At 34.7% G+C, this 19,921-nt stretch overlaps 1 protein-coding gene across 2 annotated transcripts in view; it reads left to right on the top strand.

The window, feature by feature from the left end:
• The window catches only part of LOC120354793, a 137,180-nt gene that overhangs the window by 96,159 nt on the left and 21,100 nt on the right, over positions 1-19,921 (top strand). For both annotated transcript variants that reach the window (XM_039442495.1, XM_039442496.1), the window contains exons 3-6: positions 4,927-5,113; positions 7,755-7,861; positions 9,967-10,147; positions 17,678-17,928. In XM_039442495.1, coding sequence (XP_039298429.1) covers positions 4,927-5,113; positions 7,755-7,861; positions 9,967-10,147; positions 17,678-17,928 — 726 coding nt within the window. The remainder of the gene's footprint in view (positions 1-4,926; positions 5,114-7,754; positions 7,862-9,966; positions 10,148-17,677; positions 17,929-19,921) is intronic.

Below are 19,921 nucleotides of genomic sequence, written 5' to 3'. Positions count from 1 at the left end.
GATAACCATATTAAATTGAAACGACTTGATATTGTTGAAACCACTCATCAAACAGTTTGAGTTACTAGTTTATGTTATTATTACACCATCCAATCAAAACCTCAAATAAGCTTCATTGAGCAGCAATGAAGGAATGAAGCTCAATATGCTAACATTAAGAAACAATATATAAGAAACAGGTTGTGGAATCTCTCCATATTGAGATAAATTCAATAAGTTGGTTTCAGATTTGTTGGTCTCAACATGCAACCATGTTTCTATCTTTGAATGGCAATATAATCAATATCTGAATTAAACAAAATTCGAAATTTGTGTACTTGGATATCCCTCTGTAAGAAAAAGTTTCAGTTTTATTTTGAAGATGTTTCACTTGTACAAGTAACCTTGTGCTTGAGTATAAAAAACGTATGCGACATGCATGTAGTGAGGGGCTGCAAGAGCCATTAAGGGGACAAAGAGTTGTAAATATTTTTGAGGCGTGGGGGTCTTGGACTCTAATGGCCGAGACATGTATTGTATGCGTAATTTCACGTCCATTCACCCTTTTCTAATGCGCCCGTACTGATTTTACCCAGCTCTAATTAGTTTTCTACTTGTAAAACACAGCTTTTCCTATATATTTATTGCTCCCAACCACCGGACTTTCTCTGGAGGCTAGAGGGAGTAGCAGAGTAAATATTCGGAAAAGTGACTAAGAAATTCGGTTTAATCTTGGTTTCTTGCTACCCCAAGATCGCAGCTGAAGTAACTCTATCGCATTTCTTCCCTGCCTTCTTCTGTATTTATCCCTGTAATCAGTCATGGTACATGTACTATAGTGATTGAGAAAATTAATATTCGGAAAATGTTGTGATAATAATACCTAACAAGTAGTTGTGTGAACAGAGTTAGTAGATCTCGCGCAGCTATCTCAACCACCGCATCCTTTAATAAAACTCCATCCCCTTGGGATAATTGCTATGTAGTCCTGTTAACTGGCCAGTCCAAGTTGAAAACACTAAAACGATAAGAGAAATAGTTCATGTTGTATTTCATTCAAGTTTGTAGCGTGAATGTTGATTTTGTGAAACTTTTCCATAATTGAAGAGACTTGAAATTTTGTCAAAAATCCACTTTAATTAAATACAAATTAATATTTTACAGGAGCATGCTTTCGTGGGTGCTCACACATCATCAGCTGTAATGTGAAAATAGATAAGTTAACTAAGGAGAGCAACACAGTCAAAAGAAATAAATCGAAGATAAATATGCAAGCAATCAACAATACCCAAATACTCCAGTATAATGGAATAAAAATTATGAATATTCCTAGTGTTGAGAGCGAGAACGTAATCAAAATAATTAAAATGATTACGAAGAGTATTGATTTTTCCCTGAATGAAAACACAATCAATCGATGCTACCGAATGCCATCTCGGAACTCGAAGGTTATTTTCCCTATTATATTGAAATTCAACAACGAATCAGACAAGAGAGGATTTAATAATCTGAGATTCTGCAGACTGGGCTGTCGGGTATGGAATCTAACAAACCAATTTTTGTTCAAGAATTGATGTCATCCTACTTTTATTCGCTATTCAAACGTGCAAAGGGTTTTCAACAAGAGGTGTGCTCAAGTATGTGTGGTTCAGGAATAACGAGCTGCTGATTAAGAAATCAAACTCAAATAAAACCATTCAAATCAGATGTGCTGAGGACATAGGTGCTTTGGTTGGGGATAATCCTCAGTACTCGAGAGACGATTTGAAATGTTGGAGGATTGTGTAATGTGTTTATTTTATTATGTGTAATTTATGTTTGTTTTATTTAGTGAAGGCTTGAGGGCAAGCCAATTTGTCAGAATGGCCGTGTGTAGGATATGAGATTGTAGTGATGGTAATTCTATTTTGACGTATGATGTTATCATCATATGAAAGTAATCATGTGATTAATTCAAAAAGCAACATCGTTAATAAAATAAATAAACAAGTTAGCTTTTACGAGAAAAGCTCAATGTATAGATCAAGAGAATGTGGAATGTGAATGTGTGAAATTAATAAAAGTTATTGATTTATAACAGGATATTGATTCATAGAATAATATCCTACTTTACAAATAGATTAAGAACAGTCAGTATACAAAACTCACAATCTTGCGTATTAATAAAAATGCGTATTTGAAGTCAACCTCAAATTAGTAATAATAATAATGTTGCTGTTTTCTACACTAATAAAACACTTGAGGTGATTTATACTGATTAGCTTTATTATTTATAACACTATAACACTCGGGAATAAAACTAGGCACAACTATAAACACTGATAAACTACCTTATAAATTACACAAAAATATCACAAGCGTACGTCAAGTCACTAACTAGTATAAATAAATTAGTCACCATTACAATAATAATATTTGTATATACTCTTGTTAGGCAGGAATTTCTTACGGATAGGTCCCACATAGCCTCAAAATATAATTCATTCCGTCAATGAGCCTCACAAGTTCTACTACAGTTTAGACCGACAATAGAATTAGTAACTCTAAACTGTATCAAAAACTTTTGAAATAAATGGTAGAAAATAGAAAGTGAATGTAAGATTGTAATGGACTTGAAAAAAGAGTGCATGATGACAACCGTAAGAAAATTGTCGTTTTCACACTTACCGATTGTCTGCAAACATGTATTATACCCAGAATTTCCTCCGATTGGCTAATTTTCACTAACAGCTCAGCCAATCGGGGGACATTATGGGTGTGGCATCGGCCGACAATAGGTGTGTGGAAACGGGCATAGTTTGCGTGCTTGTCAGTTTTTGTGTAGTTCATACTTAATACGTGCTAGGTACAACGGCAGAAATTAAATTCTTCATATTCATCAACTAAACTAATCATACTCATTATATTATTATACTGTGACTTCAGTGAGGTTTCACGAGATTTCCGAATCAAGGGTACAATCTACAATGCCTCAAAAATGTGTGCCTTTTCAACCTTGCAGTGAGCGATGACTATAAATAATTTCGGGAGATACAATTTTGATTGTGTGCTCAGATAATGAAATCTGAGAACGACATTGTCTGTGGTTCGTGCCTGGTCAAGTCCCTCAGGGATAGGAGGGGAAGAGGTCAAGTGAGGCGGCACTAAGCCAAGTGCATCTCTCATCTCGAGTCAGGATTCCGCGCACGTCTCAGATGCATGGCGATAATCACTAGTCACCTGGACACCAAGCTTGAATAAACATCTGAGAAACATTAATAAACGTGTATGTCTAATTGCCTGTGAGTTACATATCTCCGAATGTAAATGAAACTTGGAAAAAAGTTCACAATTGTGTTTCAACCACATTAATAACGAAGTATACTCATTGGAAAGTATTTATTCTAAAAAGCATACATATAACATAGTTCCAATGAGATTCATGGACTATTGATTTGTTATGTTGTTAAATTTTGGCAATAATGAATTGAATTGAAATTGCACAGGGATGAGATGTACTTTGGTAACTCTGGTCTAATTTATGAAACCAGAAAGAGACAATCGCCAATCTGAAAAAAGAGACAGTCGTCCCTGAAGCATCTTCAACTCGACACCATCTTTATTCAATGTATATTCCAGCTGAATAACCCATTTTTCCCAGGTTTGCTACGGAACTCACCAGCTTCCGACTTTCGAAATTATTTGCTCGCATGAGCATTCCATCACATACATTTTTCACAGTCGTTCCTTTATTTTCTCGGCTACAAAAAGACACAGGCGACCAACGCAAATGAATAAAAATCAGGACGCGCTTGGCTGTGATTCTAATTGGCGCTCGCGTTTTTCTACAGTCTTGGCGACGTGGAAAATACACGACTAACAATGCTTGAGAGGGAGATTTGGGTGTGGAGCAGAAGCAGCCTCACTTTCAGATTTGCTGGCTAATTCCGTCTTCCGCTTAGAACCAAACGAGCCGTACGGACGAGCCGGTTCTCGTCCTTGGGCGGAAACAAAAATGGTAAAAAAGATGCCGAGAAAAAGGATAAAGCGAGAAAAATAATAAAAGAGCTCGCAGAAAAAGGTGTCTGCAAAAACCTTCCATGCTATCTATCACTCTCGAATGAGATGCAACAAAGATCTACGAGCATTTTTTTTCTTCCAGAAATGCCATCATATCTTGAGGAATTTGTCGATTCCAGCACTACTTCCTACATACATTGGTTGCGATTGTTGTTAAAATTTGATTTTTTCTTCCAACCAGGTTATTATGGTTGAAAATAAACTAGACGAAACCTGTACATCGAATATTAATTATTCGTATTCACAAATAATGCCGAATACATTTAAAAGAAAAATATACAAAATCAAATCTGTGAATGATTAATTTGTACTATAAATAAAATAAAGAATTGAAATTAACATGTACTGGATGGGAAATACATGTTTGAGGCATCATTAGTTCTGAGGTAGTGAACTTATTAACATGAAATTTTTCATGAAGATTCTGAATTAACCGAGGATGGTTATGTTTTATTTTTCAAATCTACAACTCTACGAAGACTACAATGCACAAAACAGTCTTCATTGATATCAACAATTTGATTCCAACTTATAGCGTTATAGGCTTATTCACATTTTTATTGACCAATTCTTATTTAGTAACTTAAATTATTTTATTCAATTTGTAATTCAAAGTTGGCTTAAGATAAAATCCCAATCAGATAATGATTGGTCCTTTTCTGATCATGTATATGATTTGTGTATTATGGAATGTAAAATAAATAAATTATCTACCAACCGAATTGATGTGGATCTCTTGGTCTTGTGGTGGTGACGAGCGCAACTTGTGAATTGATGATTTGGGTTCAAGTTCAACTTTTTGCAAAAAAACAAGATTTTTCAAATTCAATTTATTTATTCATTCATTCATGCAATTTAATATTCATGCTATTTTATGTGTTGTTACAGATCTATAAATGTGGGATGGTCGGAGTGCCAGTATGTTGGGAGAGTACGCTGGATCAACAACGATTTGCTGCTGATATTGTACGGTGAACACATGGAGGTACGCGACTGCAGCAAGGAAAATGCACCACTAATGCATAAATGGCCTGCCAACGATGTCGTCGATTTTGAAATACTTTTTCCACTCAAGGTTTGTTACGGTTTGTTCCAGTCAAGGTTTGTGCTTTAATACCAGTTTTTTGCGTTTTATTTTCTGTTTGGGTACAGATGTGACTGGTGACCGGATCTTTGGGACCAGGAATTTTGACCGGCTAGTGAAAATGCGTGTGAATCTAGTTAAAAGATGAAAATGCAAGAAGAGGAAAGATTTTCAAGATCACTCTAGTACAAAGCATTTGAATAGATTTCCGCATTTATAAAACTTATAAACTCTCATTAGTCTAGTGTAGGAAAGGTTATAGAGGGAAAAGTTGGGAAGACAATTTTTGACCCCGCAGTTCTATTTAGGGTAGTAAGAAGGTAAACATATCAAAAGTTCCCATCCCTACCCGCTGTGCTAAGGGGGGTGGGGGTGGTTTGAAGGTACCATTTTTTGGTTTCTCGCATAAAACTCAAAACCTATGTATCCTAAGGACTTGACTGTCATATAACAAATGGAAGCTTACATAATTTCCTACAATATTCATTTCACAACTTTTCTTATATCTCCTCTAGTTTCCGAGATATCCGCTCTTGAAGGTGTGACATTTTTGAAAAAAAACACGTTTGCCACCATTTTTTTCCTATTTTTGCTTTTATAACCTCTTAAAAATCGATGGGAAATATACATGCTGATTATGAGCTTGAAGAGCATTAAATTCTCTTCAATTTGATGTATAATTTCACACTTTTACGAATTTTCCTACACCTTGTGCAGTATCTTTAGTGTTGAGTGTGAAATCTCCATTTTTGCAACAATAGACCAATTGACAAAGGAATTTGGAGGGAATGTTTTAAATAAAATTTTTCACTTTGCAGCATTGTTGGGACTAGTTGGGAGAACATATCAAAAGTCCCCATTCCTAACACATGTGCTAAGGGGATGTGGGTGGTTTAAAAGTTGAATTTTTCAGCGTTTTTCTACCACTATCATATCTTGAAGACAATGCGTTCAACCGACTCAAATAACTATTGAAAAATAAAGCTTGATAAATTCTCTACACTTTTTGTTCAGTGGAATTTTTTGATATTCCTAACAGTTCCCGAGATATTTGCTCTTGAAGATGTGTAATTGTTAAAATAAAAGGTTTTTATCCAATGTTTTGCTCTTTCAGGGCTTATAACTCTCCAACAATGCATCCTAAAAACTAATGCTGATCGTAGGTTTGTAGAGCATTGAATTCTCTTTAAAATGATATATTATTTCAACATTCCAAGTGTCCCTTTCATTGTTATAGAAGCTTCAATGTAGGGGGTGAAATTTTCATTGCTGCAACAATTGATCGTTTGACAATGACATTTGAAGGGGGTATCTGTGACACAATTTTTGACTTTTCAGCTCAATTTGGACTAGTTGTTAGGTGAACATAGCAAAAGTGCGCATCTTTATCCCGTCTGTTGAAGGTGTGGAACCGCTGAGTTGACACTTGTTGAAGCAAAAAAAATGTCATCCTTGTTGAGCTCATAATCAATATGGATTTTTCTCATCGATTTTTAAAAAGTTATAAGAGCAAAAAAGAAAAATAAAATGGTGGCAAACCTGTTTTTTCAAAAATGTAACACCTTCAAGAGCGGATATCTCGAAAACTAGAGGAGATATAGAAAAAGTTGTAGGAAATTATGTAAGCTTCAATTTATTATATGACAGTCAAGTCCTTAGGATAGATAGCTTTTGAGTTTTATGCGAGAAACCAAAAAATGGTACCTTCAAACCACCCCCACCCCCTTAGCACAACGGGTAGGGGTGGGGACTTTTGATATGTTTACCTTCTTACTACCCTAAAGATAACTGTTGGGTCAAAAATTGTCTTCCCAACTTTTCCCTCTATGCCCTTTTTTGAGCATCCATTGCCTGGACTACATAAAAAGCTACAAGATCAATTTTTCCATGTTTTCCGAATTGATTAAGGAATGTTGAAACTGTAAACTAAAGTTCAATAGACGAATAGCTAATAGGATAGTAGTTGAAGATGAATAATCTGTTGGGAACACACCTGAAACTGTTGAACCATTAATTTCCTTCAACATAATTCCGTTACACACTTGACATCATTAGATTTCTCCAGCTTAGACTCATTGAAAAATGCTGTGAAACTCTTGCCATTGATTTCCTCATATCAAATTCATTTCAATTTATTTCACCAAAAACACAAAAATAATACAAAGTTGTGACAGTTAGACGAAAAAAATAATTATTCTAAAAAGCTATATCAACTATCTTATTCTTATACGGCTAGAGGTGAAGACTACTGACATAAGTGAAACACTTGTTGCCAGTAGAAATTGATATTGATTTATGTAATTTATTTCATTCATTCATTGAAATATATTGCTTGAATACGATCTCTCATTAGTTTACTTGACCATTTTTCTAATTCAATGTATGTATAAAAAACAGTGTGTGTAATAATGATGTATTGAAAAAATTGTATTTCCAAATTAAAAACACAAATTCCACAAAACTAATTCTGTTCCGAAAACGTTATAGGCCACTTTATTTTCACGTTTACAGTCCAGAACTCCCACAACTATATTTAGTTTAGAACTAAGAACTTAATTCATGGTAATGTAATATTACTCAACTTTATTTGTTTTTCTATTTGATTTCAATTTGGTTTGTTTCATATTTACAGAATGAGAACTTTTACAAGCCGAAACATATCAACCGAATACGTGTTTTTCTATTGAAAGAAAACGGAGATGTTCACACAGTGAATGTTTATATTAGTGGTGACGGTATGTAAGTATCCGATTCACCATCATTTTTTAGTACCTTCATTTTTCACTTAGCCCTAGATTATCTACTAGCCGGCAGGCTCGCATCCCTCGCTTTATACATCTAGCCAAGGAGCTCCGCCCCCGCCGGCTGGCTGAATCATCCACAAATGAGAACAGCATGCTCGCTTCACTCTCCTGCATTTTTCATTTGAGCATGCTTTTTCCGTAAAAGCTGGGAAAACGCATAAAAGTTCTGGAAAACAGCTTATTTTGAACATATTTTTGGCATTATTACAAAGCCACCTCATGCTGATTTTTCACAACTTAGTCAACTTTTGTACCAAATTTGAAAATTTTCTCTCAAAAAAAGCTGAGGTGATGCAGAAAATGCTAATAAACGCTGTAAAGTCCCGATTCTGGGCGTATCTTAAACATCATTCCAAAACCCTCACAATACAATATTTTCACACCTTATCTGAGACTGTGTAACAAATTTGAATATTTTTTTGTGAATTGATTCTTGATAAAACTGAGAGAACGCAGAGAATATTCGATTTTGGGCGTATCTTTGGCGTACCTTCTAAGCCCTTTCAATAGAACATTTGTATCCTCAGCTGAACTCGTGCACCAAATTTAAGCATTTTATATCAATAATCAGTTCTTGAGAAAGCTTAGAAAACGCTAAAAAAACCGCCGATCTTGGGCATATCTCTAGCGTCATTTCAAAACCCTTATAATACAAAAATTTTATATTTATTTATTCACCAAAAATATTTACAATACAATGTATATACAAAATTAAGCCACGGGATACATCCAAAACAACTTACATTAAAATGCATAGTTAACGAAAAACAGTTCAAGCTTGGTAACAGAAATCAAATTACACTATCTCAAATTTAGGATACATTTCTTTTTAAACTCCGGTAAAGAATATCTGTTTATGTCACAATTGTGAAGCATTTTATCATTAAATAGTTGAAGCATAATAGATTAAAAATGAAGAATTTTGAAAGCAAGTGATATTTTACACCTTAGCTGAGAGTGTGAACGAAATTTGAATTTGAAAAAGCTGAGAAAACGCTAATTTTGGGCGTACCTTGGGATTTTTTTTTCAAATCCATTCTTAGTGCGCCTCTAGAAGAATGACAACTGTATATACCTACCAATTTTTAACGTATTTGGTTAAGTAGATTTTAATTGTGTTCATGGTGAATGGACCAGTGGCATTTAGGTTTAAACATTTTATTGTTGTGCGAATTTAAATAGTTATTTTCCTACAGTTACTTTGAAAAGTGACCATTCCTGCACTGATTACAGAACGCAAAGAATCACTTTTCCGCTCTAGTGCGCAAAGTGTTACTTTGCGTATTATCTTGCAGCCATCCCAATCAGCTTTGTACAATGTTGGCGTGTATTTTGAATGCGAATTTGTTCTATCTATGTTTTTACTGATTTTCAAATAAATAAAAATGAGAACACATTAAATTATACATTTTGAATATTATTAATTATTCATTATTTCAAATAATATTTTTCTCATTCATAAATTGATTGGTTGAAAAATTATTTAGAAATTAAGATTTACTGAAAATTATTCAAATTAATTGGATTAATTTATTTTTTAATTTGAATAAATTATCGATTATCAATTTTCAATTGGATTATCAAGTTTAAAATAAATTGAAGTTGTTATTAATAACAACATTATACAGACAAACATTTGATGGATTTAAGCCATCATTTTACCCATAATCAACCACTTCTCATATTCAGTGGTAACTGTAGGAAAAAGTTAAAGTGAAATACGTGCGCAAAGTTCCTCTGCTGTACTCAAGAAACCATTCCGCCCTCGCCTACGGCTCGTGCGTAAACGTTTCTTTCGGTGCAGCAAACTGTCACTTTGCGCACCAGTTGCACAAAGAAATATTTAACAACAAAACCATTCCGGTTGTTGCACCATTATCAATATTTTGTAGACTGTTGGAGGAAGCTAAATACTTCAATAAATAATTGGTTTTGAATATTTAAAAAGCTTTATTCAATGTGCGGATAACTTCATTCTCACTACAACACAGAAAGGTATACAATTATTTTCCTAATCCTGCTCATTTGTTTAAATTTCAGTACAATAAGTTTTCGGAAAACTGATTATGAAGGTATCGTGAGAATGCTCCCTCCACCTGAAGATAACTATGGAGTTGAAGCATATTCCCTTATAGTTCTCGAAGGATCGCCTAGGAAGCTTGTGATTGCAAGTCGAATCGGGGTGTTGAATCACTTCGTCATACTCATCAAGGAGAATGAAGTGAGTTTTCATTCCTCAGTCAAAATGTTGTATTTTTCATTTTTCGGTTATATGTGAAATTTCATCATGTTTCATGTTATTGAAATGTCATCAGGTTTGCAGAAATTGATAATGAGTTCAATTAGTTCAAACTTACAAAAAACACATCACTTGGTATGAAATAGTACTTTACGTAACAAGTCCGGTAACGACGATAATTTACCGCATAAGTATGATTGTTTCTGCCCGAAACGTAGTTGAGGGCAGAATTATCATACGAAAGCGGTAAATACGTTATCGTACAAGTTACGTACAATATTTTTGTCATACTTATCTGAGAAAGAATAATATTGTTGAGAAACAGAAACCATTACCTGCTGCTGCTCGAGCTACTGCATTCTATAAACATGGCCTAGCCCGTAGCGCCTAGTTCATAAAAGACATACCCTTCGAGCTCAAATAAATACAGGCGTAAATTCTAAGATTTCAGATGAGTTCTTATAACTTGAAACTCCTTAAATGAGTTCTCTAATTATTTGAGTTAGTATATTAATTACTCAGATGATATTAGGAATCAGTAGAGTCCTAACATACTCGACTGTAAAGAGAACATATGATCTCTTTACAGTATAGTATGCTGTAATGAAAATCACATGTTTTCTTTTTCTGAAAACAGCTGTTTACTGGCTTGATTTGATGCATGGGAAACAGCTGCAGTTGAGTAAGTATGACAAAAAATATCAAACATTAGATTATTAGTATCGTATAAACCTGGATTCCTACTATCAGTATTAGTGATTGTGTCGGGCACAGTAACAATATAATTTCCATACGTTCTACTGGGACAATTCATACTCGCTTGACCGGGCTAAGTGGGAATATACTCATTAGAAATCATTGGAATAATAATTTCAATGTACTGGACACGTACACTATGTCTTGAGATATTCTATTAGCTCAACTCCAACATTTGCTTCTTTAGGAACTGTTCAAAGGTGTGTTAAACACATCATATTGCTGCAAAGATCAATGTTAAATTGTTAAATAAACTTGAAAACAAAAATAAATTCATACTATGAATGCCATTATGGAGTTATAGATTCCATGCAAGTGATGTTCATCTACGATTTATGGTCAAAAGTAGCTAAGTTACTATTGTTAAGCGCACTCTAAACTTGGCATCACTATTTTGTACTGCTTATTCCAACAGTATGCTTCATTTCACAAGGCATCTTACTCAAAATAACTTTGACAACAATTGGAACGGAATTCATAATTCTGTACTGATAAGTAAAAAGGGGTTAAGTCACAAAATGTCGATTTTGACTTTTCTACATGTTCTTATTCAGAAAATTTGCTTTTTTCTTATTCAAGGATTTAAGTCTATGTAGTATTGTTCTATAGTTATTCTCATAGTGAAATGGATACATATCAGAAAGGAATCATTCATGTTTTATATAAATGATACAAGTCATTCTGCAATAGTACACAAATAAATCAATTGATCAGTACATTTACGTTCTACTGACAACATGGATTTTCTAAATTCTGCAATATGATTATACAATTTTTTGCCATTTTTCAAGAATATGCTATTGTTTTGTTATTCACAATGGCAAATGGACTTTACACCATTTAAGCATTTAAAGATCAGTCTACATATTTGCAAATCAATAGCAACGAAAACATAGTAGCAGGTGTTGTTCCACTACATCACGCTACTAATAAAAAATAACACTTCAAACAGTGGCAACTATTATTCCAACTTGATTATTCCAACTTCATTATATCGATTGATATGAATTTTATCTAACTATTTTTATAGTTCATTTAATTCACCCAATTCATTATTTTCTCAATAATATTGATTTATACATACAATTTGACAATTGCTATTAAGTCTTATGAAACCCATAGTGGTGCAAAAACAAAGTAGCACTGTAAAAAAAACATAAGGTAAAACTAAATTATAATAAATAAAAATAGTAGCAACGTCGATAATAATAAAAAGAGAAAAATATAGACAAGTGAAATATAATACAGAGAAAAATACATTAATGACTCTATGATTCACTTTGATCACTTTAACCTTTAAAGAATGGTTTTTTATTAGTAAAGTTAGTGGTAGAGTTCTCTGGGCAAGTACTAACTATCTTGTGAACTCTCCCAATGAAAACGTTCATGATAAAGTAGAGTCATGTCAGTGGGATAGCACCATGGGGTAGTACTCTACCCAGAGGCGGCCCTACATGAAGGCGAACAATTCGGTGCCTGGGGCCCCACACAGAAAAAAAATTAAAACTAAATTTGCCATTTTTAAAATCGGCTGTAAATCACTAATGGTTCTGAAATCGAAAGTATTCTTCATTGTAGTGGGAAAATGAAATACTTTTCCCCATCCTTACTAGATTTTGAAATTTTATCTGAAGTATTTCTCAAGATTCGCAGCTTCCAATATGGTCAAATCAAATCAAAATCTTTATTTTGCCAAAATACAAAAATACAAAATCACTTGAAATACTTCAAATCATTAGTACAATAATAACTGAAATATTCAGTAGATACATAATCATAAAAATGAATAAATTAAGAAAGAATTTTAAAATTTAATACAGTGTATTTCAATTTAAAATATTCTATATAATCGGCAAAACTTCGATCCTATGTACAATTAATTTCCAGATTATGATTATTGTTTACTCAAACGCACTTGGAGTGGGTGGGCATTAACTATTAGCTGCTAGGTTAACTGTAGTTTCGGCGTTGGCCGCACTGGTGACTACCGTCTGCGTCGTCTGTCTTCTGTTATACCGTCATGTGCTGCAGTCTACCGGCAGAGTGTTTCTCTCACGACTTACGTCTCAAATGGGGTCGATGTCAAACGAGGCAAACGACAGAAGAGACCAGCGACAGTCGAGACCAGCGACGGTAGACACCGGCGACATTTGAGGCCAGTGACGGTAGAAAACTCCTGAAAAAGTGGCCTCAAATGTCGCCTGCGTTAGGCGACAGTTGAGGCCACTCTAATTTTCGTACACTCCCGACAGTCGAGGCCTACGACCGTAGAGGACTGTAAAACAGTAGGCCTCGAATGTCGTCGGTCTCGACTGTCGCGCCCCCCTCAAATGAATAGGTTATAGTTATGTTTAGGTTATGTTTGCTCAAGTTGAGTGTTAATTTGTCATTAATTTGTGCTAAGTGATATCTAGTGTGAGTACGGTATTATCAAGTTACTTAACTTTGACTAAAATGTCAGAACCAGAACGTGATAGTGTTAGTAATAAAAGGGAGAGAGATTTTGGGAGAAGTTACGAGTCGGGAAGTGCTAAACGAAAAAAGAAATCGTCATGGTAAAGTTACAAATCAAAGTTAAGCGGTGCAATGGATCGATTTGTGAGTAGTTCCAGTTCTAATGCATTAAGTATAGAGAGTAATATCGAGGAAAGAACTCAACTAGAAGCAAATAATTCCCCCAACATTTCCAGGTGCGGATCCACTTTCCAAGTGGTGTTTGAAAAAACTACAGTAAGTCAGGTCAATATAAAGAGGGTGTGCTTGCATTTTATATTGTAGTTCTGATTTTTCAATATATTGTTTGGATACATATAATTATAAGAAGTCCAGAACCAATATTTTTTCATGCAAAATTTCCTTGTGCTAGATACACAATGGCCCAAAAATCTTGTATTTTCAGTTAATTTTCCAGTTTTCTGTTATTTCCGCCAAATCCTGTAATCGGACACAAAAATTCGTTTTCGCCTTTTTTTTAGATCATGAAATTCTTGATAAAGAATTCTCCATTGTCATCACATTGAGATTTCGCACCATAATATAAGTTCATTAGATCATGTTCTATGCGAATCACCCGTTAAATGCTTTCAATTTAGTGGAGAGGCGCACATAAGGACACCTCAAGGCAAGAATAGTATATATATATACTATACTATATACTATCCTTGACCTCAAGGATCAAAAGTTCAAACACTCATAACTTTTGACACAATGATCAGATCTCATTGTACCACATCTTGTTCTTCTCGGCTCGTCAAGGCGGTTCAAAATCATGCTTCATTAGTGAAATTCAATCAATAAATAGAAAATTCATCCCTGAGTGTAGTTAAAACATTATTTCAATTCACAAAGAGATGACCAATAATTCAGAGCTATGTATCTCGGTAACCCGTTATTATAAAAAAGACTTGATCTTGAATTCTAGAATTGAATTTGAATTTTTTCTCCTCTTTAAGTTTCTGTAAACCATTCATGGAAGAATATGTTCATAATGTGAGATTTGATCATCAAAAGAACTCGAGAAATCGAAGATACTTTCCTCATATTCACGTTCTAAGCAGTGGTATGATAGGAACAGTGATTCAAGATGAATTTTAGGCAATTGAGGTCGTAGAGGATGGAATTGCCTACAATTTGGAATTAATCATGAGTTTCTATGATGTATCAGACTCTTCATTAACAGAAAAATCGCGAAAAAAATGGAAAACTAAAATTGCCATTTTTAAAATCGGCTGTAAATCACTAATGGTACTGAAATCGAAAGTATTCTTCATTGTAGTGGGAAAATGAAATACTTTTCCCCATCCTTACTAGATTTTGAAATTTTATCTGAAGTATTTCACAAGATACGCAGCTTCCAATATGGTCAAATCAAATCAAAATCTTTATTTTGCCAAAATACATAATCATCAAAATGATTTCACAAGATTCGCAGCTTCCAATATGGTCAAATCAAATCAAATCAAAATCTTTATTTTGCCAAAATACAAAATACATAATCATCAAAATGAATAATACATTTCGATTGAATAAATAGAATTGGCACAGCTAGCAAAGCGAACTTGTGCGCTAGCTGTGAGTTCATTTTCGATATATATATTTTTTAAACTTTCATACAAAATAATAAAACTACAAACAATAAGATTAGTATAAAGGAAATAAAAATATAAAGGTAAAAACAAAAATAAGATATCCCATCCGGCTACAAACCAAAACAACAAAATGAACTATCAATAAAAAGTCAATATTCTGACAAACAATCATTGCTCAATACCACGTGATATTATCAATGCCATAACTGTTTGACAACAGTATCGTAGGCTACATCTATGAGAATAATTGTTTATTTATTCACAATATCACATATTCACAATATTGTTCCATATCTTTACATTATAAATTATTACATTAAATCACAATTACACTTGCTGCAGATCATCTTACTTGGTTTGAGTTTCACGAGATAAGAACTGAGATAAGGGAGCTACAAAAACACTAGTTGCCTCTTCGACAGTCTCAACTGAACTGAACTGGTAATTGGTCATTTTTTGTGAATTGAAATATTTACTGGTTAAAGTGCACCTTAGGATAAATTTCCTATTTTTCGATCGAATTTCACTTATGATGCATGGTTTCTAACCGCCTTGACGAGCCAAGAAAAAATGAGCTTTGGTACAATGAGATCTGATCATTGTGTCAAAAGTTATAAGTGTTTGAAATTTTGATTCTTGAGGTGTCCTTATGCGCGCCTCTCCACTAAATTGAAAGCATTTAACGGGTGATTCTCACAGAACATGATCTAATGATATTATATCATGGTGCGAAATCTGAATGTGATGACAATGGAGTTGCTAATGATGATTGAAGCTAAAACTTGGGTGTTTCCAAAATACAAGGAGCATTGTTGTCAGGTTTACCTGGAAATCTATATGAGATAGAGTGCTCCACTTGTAGAGCACAAAATTACGCCCAGAGGAATTTTGAATTATACATTTCAATGTTAACAATCGGAAGATATTGTTGATCAAAAACTAAAATTCATCAAAATTGAAATTTCTTAAAATTTTACTCATTTTTGAAAAATTGTAACTCAGTACCTATACAATGAAGATAGTAAATTCCGAATGATCTCATATTATTAGGAATTTCATAATCTGAATAAGAAGAAGAAGGCGAGGGCATTATTCTCTAATAAGGAGAGAGCAAATTTTTGGCCCATCGTGTATCTATCACAAGGAAATTTTCCATGAAATACTTGGTTCTGAACTTCTCTTATGTATCCAAACATTATAATAAAAAATCAGTACTACAATATAAAATGCAAGCACCAATGTATATAGTGACTGGACTACTACTGTAGTTGCAGAAATAAGTATCATGACCTTGGCATTTAAATCAATTTCAAAAATACAGCTCACAAATGCTGTTTTCGATTAAAAAATTCAATAATTTCCCGGTGGGGGGTGACAAACGGGGGGGGGGTTTCAACTCCAAAATCGCCCCCCCAGATCAGGGTCCTGGATCCGCGCCTGAACATTTCCAACCCCAATATTGACACAGTAACGTCAGGAACACAAAGTGGGGTGAATGACAGTCACAACTTAATCTTAGACAGTTCTGAGGAAAGAGATATCCTATCAGGTAGTACCAAAGTAGGCCCAGGCTCAAGTCAAAATTATCCTGTAGTTTCTACTGAAGTAGAAGATGAATTATCACCTGCAGGGCCAGAAACGAATAGGCCTACTGTTAGTGACGATCCCGGTGATTGGGTATATCCTATCAATGACAAAGAAAGGGCTACTTTAGTAACTCAAAGCCCAGTAAGACCTCAAATTGTGACTATCCACTTGATAAGAATAACAGACACTTTTCTAATTTTTATTACCTTGGAATTTTACCCAATAAAGAAAAGCAGGATAGACGGTATCTAGTATACTCTCAAAAACAAGACAAAGTTTTTTGTTTTGCCTGTCGTCTTACCCTCGATGGCTTGTATGCCCTTAACAATTATTATTATGATGATAATAAATGTATAGTACAAACTTATTTCTTGTTCATTGAATCAGCACTTTTTTCCAAGTGAATAGTTGACAATTATTTATTTTAGATATTAAAAGGGGCCCACCGTTAAACTTCGTCAGGGCCGCCTCTGACTCTACCACTTGTCTTCCCCTACCCCTACTCACTCTACTCTACCACTACTATGCTAATGAAAACAGCCTCGAGCTGGTAGAATGTTTGGTATTGACATTTTAAGGTTACTTCCGTTCACTAGACAACACACTCTTTCAATTGTAGTGAAAACAGTCATTCGACCAAGTAAGTATAGTAGAGTTAGCTCGGTAGAGTTAGTATGCCAGTTACTCGACCACTAACTCTACTAGTGAAACCCAGGCTTTAAAGACTTTAGAAAAATAATGCATACATTATTAAGAATAATTTACTAATATCGAGTGAATTAATATTGGACATGTATTTTATTTAGAAGTCAAAAGTGCATCGAGATTATTTGAAACTTTGAAATGTTCAAGAAAATAATTTCGAAGAAGCCATAAAGATACTTCTATATAAATCCCTATTTGTGGCACGTCGCAGCAAATATGCATTTAATGCAAGTGGAACTACTCTATACGTATGTCTCCTCTTTTTCATCATATTATTTCTATTTTCTAATACAATTTTCTGATTGCCTCAAATAGTATACTATTTCATGATTTCGTTATTTACCTCAACTGAATTACCTTTCTACGACTTTTTCAGAACCCTTCAATCCCTACACCAGAAGTTTACCTGTATGCGATCGGGACTGTGGAGTTGGATATCAACGGCCTGAGGTTTGATGTTACCAAAGAGAAAGCCGCTTCTGCCAAGGGAAAGCAGAAACTGAACGTTAGTTCCTGTGAATTAGATAATCCGAAAGGGAGTCTTGATGAAATAAGCCTGGAAGAGGAAAATAATGATGATTTTATGACAGCTATTGCTCTAGTACCTGATAACACTTCCGATTTGAGGTAATTATTTTTTTATATGTTATACATTTTTTTTTAAATTTTTATTACGTGAAGCCACAAAGCTGAGCAGAGCTCAAGTGGCATGTAACATGTCATGAACATTTTTCCATGCAAAGTGTATGCATCTGTATAAACTCAAAGTATGAAGGCACCACAAAATTCCTCCATTGTATAGGGACACGCTTCCACAAGTACATTAGTAATTGAATACAAGAAAAGCCTATGACTACCACATAACCGTATTCTTTCAGGTAGACAATTGAAGAGCTTCAGTCCCGAATAATATGGTCCTTTTCCCAAAAGTGTCAGTCTGTGAGCGGGGTACTGATATAGGCTACAGCTGAACTCTTTGCTCTTGTGCTATAGCCATGGCAAACTAAATTTCTTTCAAATCTCTCTGAATTTCCGAAGACAAAATTTACAGTCTCAAGGAAGTGCAATGCTGGGACCGTGAGAAACCTATATTTTCTAAAAATGGGCCTACATGAATTGGATGGCCGCAAGCCCTCCAAAACACTAACAGCTTTCTTTTGCATCTTAAATATTTTATATAAATTATTTTTACTATTCCCCCAAAATAAGATGCTGTAGCGTATTAGGGCTAAAAAATATCCATGATACACCTTCTGAGCTGTCTTTATAGTGGATGCTGTCCTCACAGTTCTCAGTGCAAAAAGTGCATGATAGAGCTGTTTTATAAGTTTTTCCAAGTGTTTATCCCATTTCATATTTTTTTGCAATTCCACTCCAAGAAAACTAGTCACTTCAACAGACAAGCACTCCCTCCCATTTGAAGCATTCCGGTTTGAAGGTTCAGCATGATGTCCCGTCACGGCAAACCTGATATAGTTGGATTTAGTCATATTCAACTTCAATGCATTATGACCAAACCAATTGTTGAGTTGATGCATAGCCGTTTCAGCCCTAATCATAACTTCTCTATCATCCTTACCAGTAACCAGAACCGTTGTATCGTCAGCATATAAAATGAGCTTGCCATCTTCATTATTTGGCAGGTCGTTTATAAATAAATTGAAAAGAGTCGGTCCAAGCACAGAGCCCTGTGGCACACCCTGCTTTACTCTTTCCCATGCTGAAAATACCAGTGAACTCCCATTACTCAATTTAACTGACTGATATCTATTTTCCAAATAGGACACGAAAAATTTCCCTGCACTACCAACAAATCCATAGAATCCAAGCTTATTCAACAACAGCTCATGGTCTATTGAGCATAAAGGTGTTTTAAATCAATTTCCAAGATATTATTACAATTTAGGTCAAGGCTAGAGCACATAACCTATAAATTCATTAGATTCTATGAGTTATTGGATTTTTATGTTATTATTACAATTTACATTTACAATTATTACAACACTCTGTAGGTCTAGGCCTACAGAGTGTTGTAAATAAATATGGCTGTTACAACGCTGTAGAGGCCAAGGATCAGGTAATCAGGCAGGCGAACACGATAAAACGGCCAGCGTTAAGTTGCAATTCCCTAGAGGCGTGTCGAGACGCGCCGCTCGAAACGTGCAGCTATACGCAGGCGTCTATTATAAGCAGGCAGCTCGAGACGCGTATTTACAGCCGTCACGGCTAGAGCACATAACTTATAAATTTATCAAATTCTATGACTCATGGGATTTTTATGTTGTATGAACGTTATGGTGACAGATGAATTTCGGCTACTATATTGCTTTTACGATTCATATCTAATGAATTTATAGGTTATGGACTATATCCTGCTTATAACCGCGCGTCTCGAGACGCCTTTGAGGAATTGCACCTTTAGGCAACTTCGAATCTTCCTTTCATTTCTAGTTGTGAACCCAGTGTAATCGTGGAAACAGCTCCACGCAAAGTAGATTACTATACCGTCATATATTATTTGCACAAGGCCCTGATTCACTTATCCTGGAACCCTGCAGATAATAGGCCTACATTCATATACCCTTATACCCTGATTGATCAACGGACGAGTCACGTTTAT

Source organism: Nilaparvata lugens, chromosome X (assembly GCF_014356525.2).
Source record: "Nilaparvata lugens isolate BPH chromosome X, ASM1435652v1, whole genome shotgun sequence".
Classification (NCBI taxonomy): domain Eukaryota; kingdom Metazoa; phylum Arthropoda; class Insecta; order Hemiptera; family Delphacidae; genus Nilaparvata; species Nilaparvata lugens.
This window is presented reverse-complemented; position numbering and strand designations above follow the sequence as displayed.